This window comes from Ranitomeya imitator, chromosome 1 (assembly GCF_032444005.1).
Source record: "Ranitomeya imitator isolate aRanImi1 chromosome 1, aRanImi1.pri, whole genome shotgun sequence".
In the NCBI taxonomy this organism is placed as follows: Eukaryota; Metazoa; Chordata; class Amphibia; order Anura; family Dendrobatidae; genus Ranitomeya; species Ranitomeya imitator.
Window position 1 is genome coordinate 16,458,825 of NC_091282.1, and position 16,897 is coordinate 16,475,721.

The following is a 16,897-nucleotide window of genomic DNA, read 5'->3' on the forward strand; positions in this document are numbered from 1 at the left end:
ATAATGTCCCAGCAGTCACCTCTCCGCTCATCCCCCAGAATCCTCCAGTGCTGTATAATGTCCCAGCAGTCACCTCTCCGCTCATCACCCAGAATCCTCCAGTCCTGTATAATGTCCTAGCAGTCACCTCTCCGCTCATCACCCATAATCCTCCAGTGCTGTATAATGTCCCAGCAGTCACCTCTCCCCTCATCACCCAGAATCCTCCAGTCCTGTATAATCTCCCAGCAGTCACCTCTCCGCTCATCACCCAGAATCCTCCAGTGCTGTATAATGTCCCACCAGTCACCTCTCCGCTCATCACCCAGAATCCTCCAGTGCTGTATAATGTCCCAGCAGTCACCTCTCCGCTCATCACCCAGAATCCTCCAGTCCTGTATAATCTCCCAGCAGTCACCTCTCCGCTCATTACCCAGAATCCTCCAGTGCTGTATAATGTCCCAGCAGTCACCTCTCCGCTCATCACCCAGAATCCTCCAGTGCTGTATAATGTCCCAGCAGTCACCTCTCCGCTCATCACCCACAATCCTCCAGTGCTGTATAATGTCCCACCAGTCACCTCTCCGCTCATCACCCAGAATCCTCCAGTGCTGTATAATGTCCCAGCAGTCACCTCTCCGCTCATCACCCAGAATCCTCCAGTCCTGTATAATGTCCCAGCAGTCACCTCTCCGCTCATCACCCAGAATCCTCCAGTGCTGTATAATGTCCCAGCAGTCACCTCTCCGCTCATCACCCAGAATCCTCTAGTGCTGTATAATGTCCCAGCAGTCACCTCTCCGCTCATCACCCAGAATCCTCCAGTGCTGTATAATGTCCCAGCAGTCACCTCTCCGCTCATCACCCAGAATCCTCCAGTCCTGTATAATGTCCCAGCAGTCTCCTCTCCGCTCATCACCCAGAATCCTCCAGTGCTGTATAATGTCCCAGCAGTCACCTCTCCGCTCATCACCCAAAATCCTCCAGTCCTGTATAATGTCCCAGCAGTCTCCTCTCCGCTCATCACCCAGAATCCTCCAGTGCTGTATAATGTCCCAGCAGTCTCCTCTCCGCTCATCACCCAGAATCCTCCAGTGCTGTATAATATCCCAGCAGTCACCTCTCCGCTCATCACCCAGAATCCTCCAGTCCTGTATAATGTCCCAGCAGTCACCTCTCCGCTCATCACCCAGAATCCTCCAGTCCTGTATAATGTCCCAGCAGTCACCTCTCCGCTCATCACCCAGAATCCTCCAGTCCTGTATAATGTCCCAGCAGTCACCTCTCCGCTCATCACCCAGAATCCTCCAGTGCTGTATAATGTCCCAGCAGTCTCCTCTCCGCTCATCACCCAGAATCCTCCAGTGCTGTATAATGTCCCAGCAGTCACCTCTCCGCTCATCACCCAGAATCCTCCAGTCCTGTATAATATCCCAGCAGTCACCTCTCCGCTCATCACCCAGAATCCTCCAGTCCTGTATAATGTCCCAGCAGTCACCTCTCCGCTCATCACCCAGAATCCTCCAGTCCTGTATAATGTCCCAGCAGTCACCTCTCCGCTCATCACCCAGAATCCTCCAGTCCTGTATAATGTCCCAGCAGTCACCTCTCCGCTCATCACCCAGAATCCTCCAGTCCTGTATAATGTCCCAGCAGTCACCTCTCCGCTCATCACCCAGAATCCCCCAGTGCTGTATAATGTCCCAGCAGTCACCTCTCCGCTCATCACCCAGAATCCTCCAGTCCTGTATAATGTCCCAGCAGTCTCCTCTCCGCTCATCACCCAGAATCCTCCAGTGCTGTATAATGTCCCAGCAGTCACCTCTCCGCTCATCACCCAAAATCCTCCAGTCCTGTATAATATCTCAGCAGTCACCTCTCCGCTCATCACCCAGAATCCTCCAGTCCTGTATAATGTCCCAGCAGTCATCTCTCCGCTCATCACCCAGAATCCCCCAGTGCTGTATAATGTCCCAGCAGTCACCTCTCCGCTCATCACCCAGAATCCTCCAGTGCTGTATAATCTCCCAGCAGTCTCCTCTCCGCTCATCACCCAGAATCCTCCAGTCCTGTATAATGTCCCAGCAGTCTCCTCTCCGCTCATCACCCAGAATCCTCCAGTGCTGTATAATGTCCCAGCAGTCACCTCTCCGCTCATCACCCAAAATCCTCCAGTCCTGTATAATGTCCCAGCAGTCACCTCTCCGCTCATCACCCAGAATCCTCCAGTCCTGTATAATGTCCCAGCAGTCACCTCTCCGCTCATCACCCAGAATCCTCCAGTGCTGTATAATGTCCCAGCAGTCACCTCTCCGCTCATCACCCAGAATCCTCCAGTGCTGTCCTGTATAATGTCCCAGCAGTCACCTCTCCGCTCATCACCCAGAATCCTCCAGTGCTGTATAATGTCCCAGCAGTCACCTCTCCGCTCATCACCCAGAATCCTCCAGTCCTGTATAATCTCCCAGCAGTCACCTCTCCGCTCATCACCCAGAATCCTCCAGTGCTGTATAATGTCCCAGCAGTCACCTCTCCGCTCATCACCCAGAATCCTCCAGTCCTGTAGAATGTCCCAGCAGTCACCTCTCCGCTCATCACCCAGAATCCTCCAGTGCTGTACAATGTCCCAGCAGTCACCTCTCCGCTCATCACCCAGAATCCTCCAGTCCTGTATAATGTCCCAGCAGTCACCTCTCTGGTCATCACCCAGAATCCTCCAGTGCTGTATAATGTCCCAGCAGTCACCTCTCCGCTCATCACCCAGAAACCTCCAGTGCTGTATAATGTCCCAGCAGTCACCTCTCCGCTCATCACCCAGAATCCTCCAGTGCTGTATAATGTCCCAGCAGTCACCTCTCCGGTCATCACCCAGAATCCTCCAGTGCTGTATAATGTCCCAGCAGTCACCTCTCCGCTCATCACCCAGAATCCTCCAGTGCTGTATAATGTCCCAGCAGTCACCTCTCCGCTCATCACCCAGAATCCTCCAGTGCTGTATAATGTCCCAGCAGTCACCTCTCCGCTCATCACCCAGAATCCTCCAGTGCTGTATAATGTCCCAGCAGTCACCTCTCCGCTCATCACCCAGAATCCTCCAGTCCTGTATAATGTCCCAGCAGTCACCTCTCCGCTCATCACCCAGAATCCTCCAGTCCTGTATAATCTCCCAGCAGTCACCTCTCCGCTCATTACCCAGAATCCTCCAGTCCTGTATAATGTCCCAGCAGTCACCTCTCCGCTCATCACCCAGAATCCTCCAGTGCTGTATAATGTCCCAGCAGTCACCTCTCCGCTCATCACCCACAATCCTCCAGTGCTGTATAATGTCCCACCAGTCACCTCTCCGCTCATCACCCAGAATCCTCCAGTGCTGTATAATGTCCCAGCAGTCACCTCTCCGCTCATCACCCAGAATCCTCCAGTCCTGTATAATGTCCCAGCAGTCACCTCTCCGCTCATTACCCAGAATCCTCCAGTGCTGTATAATGTCCCAGCAGTCACCTCTCCGCTCATCACCCAGAATCCTCCAGTGCTGTATAATGTCCCAGCAGTCACCTCTCCGCTCATCACCCAGAATCCTCCAGTGCTGTATAATGTCCCAGCAGTCACCTCTCCGCTCATCACCCAGAATCCTCCAGTGCCGTCCTGTATAATGTCCCAGCAATCACCTCCCCGCTCATCACCCAGAATCCTCCAGTGCTGTATAATGTCCCAGCAGTCACCTCTCCACTCATCACCCAGAATCCTCCAGTGCTGTATAATGTCCCAGCAGTCACCTCTCCGCTCATCACCCAGAATCCTCCAGTGCTGTCCTGTATAATGTCCCAGCAGTCACCTCTCCGCTCATCACCCAGAATCCTCCAGTCCTGTAAAATGTCCCAGCAGTCACCTCTCTGGTCATCACCCAGAATCCTCCAGTGCTGTATAATGTCCCAGCAGTCACCTCTCCGCTCATCACCCAGAATCCTCCAGTGCTGTACAATGTCCCAGCAGTCACCTCTCCGCTCATCACCCAGAATCCTCCAGTCCTGTATAATGTCCCAGCAGTCACCTCTCTGGTCATCACCCAGAATCCTCCAGTGCTGTATAATGTCCCAGCAGTCACCTCTCCGCTCATCACCCAGAAACCTCCAGTGCTGTATAATGTCCCAGCAGTCACCTCTCCGCTCATCACCCAGAATCCTCCAGTGCTGTATAATGTCCCAGCAGTCACCTCTCCGCTCATCACCCAGAATCCTCCAGTCCTGTATAATGTCCCAGCAGTCACCTCTCCGCTCATCACCCAGAATCCTCCAGTCCTGTATAATGTCCCAGCAGTCACCTCTCCGCTCATTACCCAGAATCCTCCAGTGCTGTATAATGTCCCAGCAGTCACCTCTCCGCTCATCACCCAGAATCCTCTAGTGCTGTATAATGTCCCAGCAGTCTCCTCTCCGCTCATCACCCAGAATCCTCCTGTGCTGTATAATGTCCCAGCAGTCACCTCTCCGCTCATCACCCAGAATCCTCCAGTCCTGTATAATGTCCCAGCAGTCTCCTCTCCGCTCATCACCCAGAATCCTCCAGTGCTGTATAATGTCCCAGCAGTCACCTCTCCGCTCATCACCCAAAATCCTCCAGTCCTGTATAATGTCCCAGCAGTCACCTCTCCACTCATCACCCAGAATCCTCCAGTGCTGTATAATCTCCCAGCAGTCACCTCTCCGCTCATCACCCAGAATCCTCCAGTCCTCTATAATGTCCCAGCAGTCACCTCTCCGCTCATCACCCAGAATCCTCCAGTGCTGTATAATGTCCCAGCAGTCACCTCTCCGCTCATCACCCAGAATCCTCCAGTGCTGTCCTGTATAATGTCCCAGCAGTCACCTCTCCGCTCATCACCCAGAATCCTCCAGTGCTGTATAATGTCCCAGCAGTCACCTCTCCGCTCATCACCCAGAATCCTCCAGGGCTGTACAATGTCCCAGCAGTCACCTCTCCGCTCATCACCCAGAATCCTCCAGTGCTGTATAATGTCTCAGCAGTCACCTCTCTGCTCATCACCCAGAATCCTCCAGTCCTGTATAATGTCCCAGCAGTCACCTCTCCGCTCATCACCCAGAATCCTCCAGTGCTGTATAATGTCCCAGCAGTCACCTCTCCGCTCACCACCCAGAATCCTCCAGTGCTGTATAATGTCCCAGCAGTCACCTCTCCGCTCATCACCCAGAATCCTCCAGTGCTGTCCTGTATAATGTACCAGCAGTCACCTCTCCGCTCATCACCCAGAATCCTCCAGTGCTGTATAATGTCCCAGCAGTCACCTCTCCGGTCACCACCCAGAATCCTCCAGTGCTGTATAATGTCCCAGCAGTCACCTCTCCGGTCACCACCCAGAATCCTCCAGTCCTGTATAATGTTCCAGCAGTCACCTCTCCGCTCATCACCCAGAATCCTCAAGTCCTGTATAATGTCCCAGCAGTCACCTCTCCGCTCACCACCCAGAATCCTCCAGTCCAGTATAATGTCCCAGCAGTCACCTCTCCGCTCATCACCCAGAATCCTCCAGTCCTGTATAATGTCCCAGCAGTCACCTCTCCCCTCATCACCCAGAATCCTTCAGTGCTGTATAATGTCCCAGCAGTCACCTCTCCGCTCATCACCCAGAATCCTCCAGTGCTGTATAATGTCCCAGCAGTCACCTATCCGCTCATCACCCAGAATCCTCCAGTATTGTATAATGTCCCAGCAGTCACCTCTCCGCTCATCACCCAGAATCCTCCAGTCCTGTATAATGTCCTAGCAGTCACCTCTCATCACCCAGAATCCTCCAGTGCTGTATAATCTCCCAGCAGTCACCTCTCCGCTCATCACCCAGAATCCTCCAGTGCTGTATAATGTCCCAGCAGTCACCTCTCCGCTCATCACTGTTATGATTAGGTAATTCAGTACCACAATGGACATAGAAGCCAGTGCACATACAGTGACCTGACAATAACCCAAAAACATAGAACGAGCTCTGAGACGTGGGAACTCTGCTGACCGCAATCCCTAATCCTCTCCAACCACACTAGAGGCAGCCGTGGATTGCGCCTAACGCTCCCTATGCAACTCGGCACAGCCTGAGAAACTAGCTAGCCTGAAGATAGAAAATAAGCCTACCTTGCCTCAGAGAAATACCCCAAAGGAAAAGGCAGCCCCCCACATATAATGACTGTGAGTTAAGATGAAAATACAAACACAGAGATGAAATAGATTTAGCAAAGTGAGGCCCGACTTTCTGAACAGAGTGAGGATAGGAAAGGCAACTTTGCGGTCAACACAAAACCCTACAAACAACCACGCAAAGGGAGCAAAAAGACCCTCCGTACCGACTAACGGCACAGAGGTACACCCTCTGCGTCCCAGAGCTTCCAGCAAGCAAGAAAAACCAAATAAGCAAGCTGGACAGAAAAAAACAGCAAACAAAAATAACAAAAGCGGAACTTTGCTATGCAGAGCAGCAGGCCACAGGAACGATCCAGGAGGAAACAGGTCCAATACTAGAACATTGACTGGAGGCCAGGATCAAAGCACCAGGTGGAGTTAAATAGAGAAGCACCTAACGACTTCACCACATCACCTGAGGAAGGAAACTCAGAAGCCGCAGTACCACTCACATCCACCAAAGGAAGCTCATAGACAGAACCAGCCGAAGTACCACTTGTGACCACAGGAGGGAGCTCTGCCACAGAATTCACAACACATCACCCAGAATCCTCCAGTCCTGTATAATGTCCCAGCAGTCACCTCTCCGCTCATCCCCCAGAATCCTCCAGTGCTGTATAATGTCCCAGCAGTCACCTCTCCGCTCATCACCCAGAATCCTCCAGTCCTGTATAATGTCCTAGCAGTCACCTCTCCGCTCATCACCCATAATCCTCCAGTGCTGTATAATGTCCCAGCAGTCACCTCTCCCCTCATCACCCAGAATCCTCCAGTCCTGTATAATCTCCCAGCAGTCACCTCTCCGCTCATCACCCAGAATCCTCCAGTGCTGTATAATGTCCCACCAGTCACCTCTCCGCTCATCACCCAGAATCCTCCAGTGCTGTATAATGTCCCAGCAGTCACCTCTCCGCTCATCACCCAGAATCCTCCAGTCCTGTATAATCTCCCAGCAGTCACCTCTCCGCTCATTACCCAGAATCCTCCAGTGCTGTATAATGTCCCAGCAGTCACCTCTCCGCTCATCACCCAGAATCCTCCAGTGCTGTATAATGTCCCAGCAGTCACCTCTCCGCTCATCACCCACAATCCTCCAGTGCTGTATAATGTCCCACCAGTCACCTCTCCGCTCATCACCCAGAATCCTCCAGTGCTGTATAATATCCCAGCAGTCACCTCTCCGCTCATCACCCAGAATCCTCCAGTCCTGTATAATGTCCCAGCAGTCACCTCTCCGCTCATCACCCAGAATCCTCCAGTGCTGTATAATGTCCCAGCAGTCACCTCTCCGCTCATCACCCAGAATCCTCCAGTGCTGTATAATGTCCCAGCAGTCACCTCTCCGCTCATCACCCAGAATCCTCCAGTGCTGTATAATGTCCCAGCAGTCACCTCTTCGCTCATCACCCAGAATCCTCCAGTCCTGTATAATGTCCCAGCAGTCTCCTCTCCGCTCATCACCCAGAATCCTCCAGTGCTGTATAATGTCCCAGCAGTCACCTCTCCGCTCATCACCCAAAATCCTCCAGTCCTGTATAATGTCCCAGCAGTCTCCTCTCCGCTCATCACCCAGAATCCTCCAGTGCTGTATAATGTCCCAGCAGTCTCCTCTCCGCTCATCACCCAGAATCCTCCAGTGCTGTATAATATCCCAGCAGTCACCTCTCCGCTCATCACCCAGAATCCTCCAGTCCTGTATAATGTCCCAGCAGTCACCTCTCCGCTCATCACCCAGAATCCTCCAGTCCTGTATAATGTCCCAGCAGTCACCTCTCCGCTCATCACCCAGAATCCTCCAGTCCTGTATAATGTCCCAGCAGTCACCTCTCCGCTCATCACCCAGAATCCTCCAGTGCTGTATAATGTCCCAGCAGTCTCCTCTCCGCTCATCACCCAGAATCCTCCAGTGCTGTATAATGTCCCAGCAGTCACCTCTCCGCTCATCACCCAGAATCCTCCAGTCCTGTATAATATCCCAGCAGTCACCTCTCCGCTCATCACCCAGAATCCTCCAGTCCTGTATAATGTCCCAGCAGTCACCTCTCCGCTCATCACCCAGAATCCTCCAGTCCTGTATAATGTCCCAGCAGTCACCTCTCCGCTCATCACCCAGAATCCTCCAGTCCTGTATAATGTCCCAGCAGTCACCTCTCCGCTCATCACCCAGAATCCTCCAGTCCTGTATAATGTCCCAGCAGTCACCTCTCCGCTCATCACCCAGAATCCCCCAGTGCTGTATAATGTCCCAGCAGTCACCTCTCCGCTCATCACCCAGAATCCTCCAGTCCTGTATAATGTCCCAGCAGTCTCCTCTCCGCTCATCACCCAGAATCCTCCAGTGCTGTATAATGTCCCAGCAGTCACCTCTCCGCTCATCACCCAAAATCCTCCAGTCCTGTATAATATCTCAGCAGTCACCTCTCCGCTCATCACCCAGAATCCTCCAGTCCTGTATAATGTCCCAGCAGTCATCTCTCCGCTCATCACCCAGAATCCCCCAGTGCCGTATAATGTCCCAGCAGTCACCTCTCCGCTCATCACCCAGAATCCTCCAGTGCTGTATAATCTCCCAGCAGTCTCCTCTCCGCTCATCACCCAGAATCCTCCAGTCCTGTATAATGTCCCAGCAGTCTCCTCTCCGCTCATCACCCAGAATCCTCCAGTGCTGTATAATGTCCCAGCAGTCACCTCTCCGCTCATCACCCAAAATCCTCCAGTCCTGTATAATGTCCCAGCAGTCACCTCTCCGCTCATCACCCAGAATCCTCCAGTCCTGTATAATGTCCCAGCAGTCACCTCTCCGCTCATCACCCAGAATCCTCCAGTCCTGTATAATGTCCCAGCAGTCACCTCTCCGCTCATCACCCAGAATCCTCCAGTCCTGTATAATGTCCCAGCAGTCACCTCTCCGCTCATCACCCAGAATCCTCCAGTGCTGTATAATGTCCCAGCAGTCTCCTCTCCGCTCATCACCCAGAATCCTCCAGTGCTGTATAATGTCCCAGCAGTCACCTCTCCGCTCATCACCCAGAATCCTCCAGTGCTGTATAATGTCCCAGCAGTCACCTCTCCGCTCATCACCCAGAATCCTCCAGTGCCGCCCTATATAATGTCCCAGCAGTCTCCTCTCCGCTCATCACCCAGAATCCTCCAGTCCTGTATAATGTCCCAGCAGTCACCTCTCCGCTCATCACCCAGAATCCTCCAGTGCTGTATAATGTCCCAGCAGTCACCTCTCCGCTCATCACCCAGAATCCTCCAGTCCTGTATAATATCCCAGCAGTCACCTCTCCGCTCATCACCCAGAATCCTCCAGTCCTGTATAATGTCCCAGCAGTCTCCTCTCCGCTCATCACCCAGAATCCTCCAGTCCTGTATAATGTCCCAGCAGTCACCTCTCCGGTCATCACCCAGAATCCTCCAGTCCTGTATAATGTCCCAGCAGTCACCTCTCCGCTCATCACCCAGAATCCTCCAGTCCTGTATAATGTCCCAGCAGTCTCCTCTCCGCTCATCACCCAGAATCCTCCAGTCCTGTATAATGTCCCAGCAGTCACCTCTCCGCTCATCACCCAGAATCCTCCAGTCCTGTATAATGTCCCAGCAGTCACCTCTCCGCTCATCACCCAGAATCCTCCAGTCCTGTATAATGTCCCAGCAGTCTCCTCTCCGCTCATCACCCAGAATCCTCCAGTGCTGTATAATGTCCCAGCAGTCACCTCTCCGCTCATCACCCAAAATCCTCCAGTCCTGTATAATATCTCAGCAGTCACCTCTCCGCTCATCACCCAGAATCCTCCAGTCCTGTATAATGTCCCAGCAGTCATCTCTCCGCTCATCACCCAGAATCCCCCAGTGCCGTATAATGTCCCAGCAGTCACCTCTCCGCTCATCACCCAGAATCCTCCAGTGCTGTATAATCTCCCAGCAGTCTCCTCTCCGCTCATCACCCAGAATCCTCCAGTCCTGTATAATGTCCCAGCAGTCTCCTCTCCGCTCATCACCCAGAATCCTCCAGTGCTGTATAATGTCCCAGCAGTCACCTCTCCGCTCATCACCCAAAATCCTCCAGTCCTGTATAATGTCCCAGCAGTCACCTCTCCGCTCATCACCCAGAATCCTCCAGTCCTGTATAATGTCCCAGCAGTCACCTCTCCGCTCATCACCCAGAATCCTCCAGTCCTGTATAATGTCCCAGCAGTCACCTCTCCGCTCATCACCCAGAATCCTCCAGTCCTGTATAATGTCCCAGCAGTCACCTCTCCGCTCATCACCCAGAATCCTCCAGTGCTGTATAATGTCCCAGCAGTCTCCTCTCCGCTCATCACCCAGAATCCTCCAGTGCTGTATAATGTCCCAGCAGTCACCTCTCCGCTCATCACCCAGAATCCTCCAGTGCTGTATAATGTCCCAGCAGTCACCTCTCCGCTCATCACCCAGAATCCTCCAGTGCCGCCCTATATAATGTCCCAGCAGTCTCCTCTCCGCTCATCACCCAGAATCCTCCAGTCCTGTATAATGTCCCAGCAGTCACCTCTCCGCTCATCACCCAGAATCCTCCAGTGCTGTATAATGTCCCAGCAGTCACCTCTCCGCTCATCACCCAGAATCCTCCAGTCCTGTATAATATCCCAGCAGTCACCTCTCCGCTCATCACCCAGAATCCTCCAGTCCTGTATAATGTCCCAGCAGTCTCCTCTCCGCTCATCACCCAGAATCCTCCAGTCCTGTATAATGTCCCAGCAGTCACCTCTCCGGTCATCACCCAGAATCCTCCAGTCCTGTATAATGTCCCAGCAGTCACCTCTCCGCTCATCACCCAGAATCCTCCAGTCCTGTATAATGTCCCAGCAGTCTCCTCTCCGCTCATCACCCAGAATCCTCCAGTCCTGTATAATGTCCCAGCAGTCACCTCTCCGCTCATCACCCAGAATCCTCCAGTCCTGTATAATGTCCCAGCAGTCACCTCTCCGCTCATCACCCAGAATCCTCCAGTGCTGTATAATGTCCCAGCAGTCACCTCTCCGCTCATCACCCAGAATCCTCCAGTGCTGTCCTGTATAATATCCCAGCAGTCACCTCTCCGCTCATCACCCAGAATCCTCCAGTCCTGTATAATGTCCCAGCAGTCACCCCTCCACTCATCACCCAGAATCCTCCAGTCCTGTATAATGTCCCAGCAGTCACCTCTCCGGTCATCACCCAGAATCCTCCAGTGCTGTATAATGTCCCAGCAGTCACCTCTCCGCTCATCACCCAGAATCCTCCAGTGTTGTCCTGTATAATATCCCAGCAGTCACTTCTCCGCTCATCACCCAGAATCCTCCAGTCCTGTATAATGTCCCAGCAGTCACCTCTCCGCTCATCACCCAGAATCCTCCAGTGCTGTCCTGTATAATATCCCAGCAGTCACCTCTCCGCTCATCACCCAGAATCCTCCAGTGCTGTAAATGTCCCAGCAGTCACCTCTCCGCTCATCACCCAGAATCCTCCAGTCCTGTATAATGTCCCAGCAGTCACCTCTCCGCTCATCACCCAGAATCCTCCAGTGCTGTATAATGACCCAGCAGTCACCTCTCCGCTCATCACCCAGAATCCTCCAGTCCTGTATAATGTCCCAGCAGTCACCTCTCCGCTCATCACCCAGAATCCTCCAGTGCTGTATAATGACCCAGCAGTCACCTCTCCGCTCATCACCCAGAATCCTCCAGTGCTGTATAATGTCCCAGCAGTCACCTCTCCGCTCATCACCCAGAATCCTCCAGTCCTGTATAATGTCCCAGCAGTCTCCTCTCCGCTCATCACCCAGAATCCTCCAGTCCTGTATAATGTCCCAGCAGTCTCCTCTCCGCTCATCACCCAGAATCCTCCAGTGCTGTATAATGTCCCAGCAGTCACCTCTCCGCTCATCACCCAGAATCCTCCAGTCCTGTATAATATCCCAGCAGTCACCTCTCCGCTCATCACCCAGAATCCTCCAGTCCTGTATAATGTCCCAGCAGTCACCTCTCCGCTCCTCACCCAGAATCCTCCAGTCCTGTATAATGTCCCAGCAGTCACCTCTCCGCTCATCACCCAGAATCCTCCAGTCCTGTATAATGTCCCAGCAGTCACCTCTCAGCTCATCACCCAAAATCCTCCAGTCCTGTATAATGTCCCAGCAGTTTCCTCTCCACTCATCACCCAGAATCCTCCAGTGCTGTATAATGTCCCAGCAGTCACCTCTCCTCTCATCACCCAGAATCCTCCAGTCCTGTATAATGTCCCAGCAGTTTCCTCTCCACTCATCACCCAGAATCCTCCAGTGCTGTATAATGTCCCAGCAGTCACCTCTCCACTCATCACCCAGAATCCTCCAGTGCTGTATAATGTCCCAGCAGTCACCTCTCCGCTCATCACCCAGAATCCTCCAGTGCTGTATAATGTCCCAGCAGTCACCTCTCCGCTCATCACCCAGAATCCTCCAGTGCTGTCCTGTATAATATCCCAGCAGTCACCTCTCCGCTCATCACCCAGAATCCTCCAGTCCTGTATAATGTCCCAGCAGTCACCTCTCCGCTCATCACCCAGAATCCTCCAGTCCTGTATAATGTTCCAGCAGTCTCCTCTCCGCTCATCACCCAGAATCCTCCAGTGCTGTATAATGTCCCAGCAGTCACCTCTCCGCTCATCACCCAGAATCCTCCAGTGCTGTATAATGTCCCAGCAGTCACCTCTCCGCTCATCACCCAGAATCCTCCAGTGCTGTATAATGTCCCAGCAGTCACCTCTCCGCTCATCACCCAGAATCCTCCAGTGCTGTATAATGTCCCAGCAGTCACCTCTCCGCTCATCACCCAGAATCCTCCAGTCCTGTATAATGTCCCAGCAGTCTCCTCCCCGCTCATCACCCAGAATCCTCCAGTGCTGTATAATGTCCCAGCAGTCACCTCTCCGCTCATCACCCAGAATCCTCCAGTCCTGTATAATGTCCCAGCAGTCACCTCTCCGCTCATCACCCAGAATCCTCCAGTCCTGTATAATGTCCCAGCAGTCACCTCTCCGCTCATCACCCAGAATCCTCCAGTCCTGTATAATGTCCCAGCAGTCACCTCTCCGCTCATCACCCAGAATCCTCCAGTGCTGTATAATGTCCCAGCAGTCACCTCTCCCCTCATCACCCAGAATCCTCCAGTCCTGTATAATGTCCCAGCAGTCACCTCTCCGCTCATCACCCAGAATCCTCCAGTCCTGTATAATGTCCCAGCAGTCACCTCCCCGCTCATCACCCAGAATCCTCCAGTGCTGTATAATGTCCCAGCAGTCACCTCTCAGCTCATCACCCAGAATCTTCCAGTGCTGTATAATCTCCCAGCAGTCACCTCTCCGCTCATCACCCAGAATCCTCCAGTCCTGTATAATGTCCCAGCAGTCACCTCTCCGCTCATCATCCAGAATCCTCCAGTCCTGTATAATGTCCCAGCAGTCACCTCTCCGCTCATCACCCAGAATCCTCCAGTCCTGTATAATGTCCCAGCAGTCACCTCTCCGCTCATCACCCAGAATCCTCCAGTCCTGTATAATGTCCCAGCAGTCACCTCTCCGCTCATCACCCAGAATCCTCCAGTCCTGTATAATGTCCCAGCAGTCACCTCTCCGCTCATCACCCAGAATCCTCCAGTCCTGTATAATGTCCCAGCAGTCACCTCTCCGCTCATCACCCAGAATCCTCCAGTCCTGTATAATGTCCCAGCAGTCACCTCTCAGCTCATCACCCAGAATCTTCCAGTGCTGTATAATCTCCCAGCAGTCACCTCTCCGCTCATCACCCAGAATCCTCCAGTCCTGTATAATGTCCCAGCAGTCACCTCTCCGCTCATCACCCAGAATCCTCCAGTCCTGTATAATGTCCCAGCAGTCTCCTCTCCGCTCATCACCCAGAATCCTCCAGTCCTGTATAATGTCCCAGCATTCACCTCTCCGCTCATCACCCAGAATCCTCCAGTGCTGTATAATGTCCCAGCAGTCACCTCTCCGCTCATCACCCAGAATCCTCCAGTCCTGTATAATCTCCCAGCAGTCACCTCTCCGCTCATCACCCAGAATCCTCCAGTCCTGTATAATGTCCCAGCAGTCACCTCTGTGGTCATCACCCAGAATCCTCCAGTGCTGTATAATCTCCCAGCAGTCACCTCTCCGCTCATCACCCAGAATCCTCCAGTCCTGTATAATCTCCCAGCAGTCACTTCTCCGCTCATCACCCAGAATCCTCCAGTGCTGTATAATCTCCCAGCAGTCACCTCTCCGCTCATCACCCAGAATCCTCCAGTGCTGTATAATGTCCCAGCAGTCACCTCTCCGATCACCCAGAATCCTCCAGTGCTGTATAATGTCCCAGCAGTCACCTCTCCGCTCATCACCCAGAATCCTCCAGTCCTGTATAATGTCCCAGCAGTCACCTCTCCGCTCATCACCCAGAATCCTCCAGTCCTGTATAATGTCCCAGCAGTCACCTCTCTGGTCATCACCCAGAATCCTCCAGTGCTGTATAATGTCCCAGCAGTCACCTCTCCGCTCATAACCCAGAATCCTCCAGTCCTGTATAATCTCCCAGCAGTCACCTCTCCGCTCACCACCCAGAATCCTCCAGTGCTGTATAATGTCCCAGCAGTCACCTCTCCGCTCATCACCCAGAATCCTCCAGTGCTGTATAATGTCCCAGCAGTCACCTCTCCGCTCATCACCCAGAATCCTCCAGTCCTGTATAATGTCCCAGCAGTCACCTCTCCGCTCATCACCCAGAATCCTCCAGTCCTGTATAATCTCCCAGCAGTCACCTCTCCGCTCATCACCCAGAATCCTCCAGTCCTGTATAATGTCCCAGCAGTCACCTCTCCGCTCATCACCCAGAATCCTCCAGTCCTGTATAATGTCCCAGCAGTCACCTCTCCGCTCATCACCCAGAATCCTCCAGTCCTGTATAATGTCCCAGCAGTCACCTCTCCGCTCATCACCCAGAATCCTCCAGTCCTGTATAATCTCCCAGCAGTCACCTCTCCGCTCAGCAGCTCAATCATCTTGTTGCTGAGCTCCAGGATCTTCTTGTTCCTCTCATGTAGCAGGGAGTGCGGGGGAGGCTCTGTGATGGGGCCCGGGCTCCGCCCTCCTGACTCCTGGAGATGGATGATGGGAGTCACACCGTCCCCCGGTGTCTTCCTCACTATGGTGTAATCCTGTGTATGGAGAGAGACACTTAGGGAGAAGATTCCTTCCCAACTCCAGATCTGACAATCAGTAGAAATCCCGGGATCAATAACCGTCTCCAGTAATCTGGGACCATAACCGGGAATATTATTCCCCTCCGGACAGACATCCCGGCCCCTCTACAGCTCTTATAGGGAATCCCCATGACAACTCCTCCGGGCAGAGAGCTCCACACAATCACTGCTCTTACAGTAAAGAATCCTTCTCTCTATTACGAGGCTGAAGTTGGTTTCTTATTCGTTCAGTTTCTTATTCGGCAATTTTTTTTTTTTTTTTATAGGTTTAACAACAAAAAATAATCATCACAATAATAAAAGACAATGCAGCGAGGTGTCCTGATGTGAATACGGTTAAAAACGGCTACAAAAACAATAAAACTGGCACAAAAATGGGCATCAAAGTGGGCACCAAAGAGCGCTGAAGAAAGGGTTAAATGCCTTTGGGGCACTGATACAACACTTAAAATTCACAGACAGTGATGCCCTGCATCAATCCCACGTCCCTCCAGCCTGGCCCAAATGGGTTCTGGGCACCAGAACTGGCATTCACATGGGCAAACAGCCCATTTTCACAGATTTGAATAAGTAACTGATGTTTTTAAGGGGTTAAATGCCATTGGGCCACAGGTCTGATGCTTAAAATACATAGACAGTGATGCCCTGCATCAAACCAAGGTCCCTCAAGCTTGGCCCAAATGGGTTCTGGGCACCAGAACTGGCATTCACATGGGCAAAGAGCCCATTTTCACAGATTTGAGTAAGTAACTGATGTTTTTAATTAAGGGGTTAAATGCCTTTGGGCCACTGATACCACAGTGCATACATATCGAACATGGAGCCTCACATCAAAAACAAGTCCCTCCAGCCTGGCCCAAATGGGTTCTGGGCACCAGATCTGGCATCAAAGTGGGCAAACTTCCCTTTTTTACAGATATTAATAAGTAACTGATGTTTTTAACCCCTTTCTGACCTCGGACGGGATAGTACGTCCGAGGTCAGATCCCCTGCTTTGATGCGGGCTCCGTGGTGAGCCCGCATCAAAGCCGGGACATGTCAGCCGTTTTGAACAGCTGACATGTGCCCGTAATAGGCGCGGGCAGAATCGCGATCTGCCCGCACCTATTAACTAGTTAAATGCCGCTGTCAATCGCAGACAGCGGCATTTAACTACCATTTCCGGCCGGGCGGCCGGAAATGACGTCATTGCCGACCCCCGTCACATGATCGGGGGTCGGCGATGCTTGTGAATGGTAACCATAGAGGTCCTAGAGACCTCTATGGTTACTGATCGCCGGTAGCTGTGAGCGCCACCCTGTGGTCGGCGCTCTCAGCACACCTGCAATTCTGCTACATAGCAGCGATCTGATGATCGCTGCTATGTAGCAGAGCCGATCGTGCTGTGCCAGCTTCTAGCCTCCCATGGAGGCTATTGAAGCATGGCAAAAGTAAAAAAAAAAGTTTAAAAAAATGTGAAAAAAATAAAAAAAATA

General features: G+C 52.5%; 1 protein-coding gene across 1 annotated transcript in view; it reads right to left on the reverse strand.

Moving 5' to 3' along the window:
• LOC138657456 (gastrula zinc finger protein XlCGF57.1-like) overlaps window positions 1–15,373 on the reverse strand; it is a 41,663-nt gene extending 26,290 nt beyond the window's left edge. Inside the window, exon 1 of the mRNA XM_069745251.1 lies at window positions 15,198–15,373. Coding sequence (XP_069601352.1) covers window positions 15,198–15,221 — 24 coding nt within the window. The 5' untranslated portion in view covers window positions 15,222–15,373. The remainder of the gene's footprint in view (window positions 1–15,197) is intronic.
• Window positions 15,374–16,897: the final 1,524 nt, after the last annotated feature.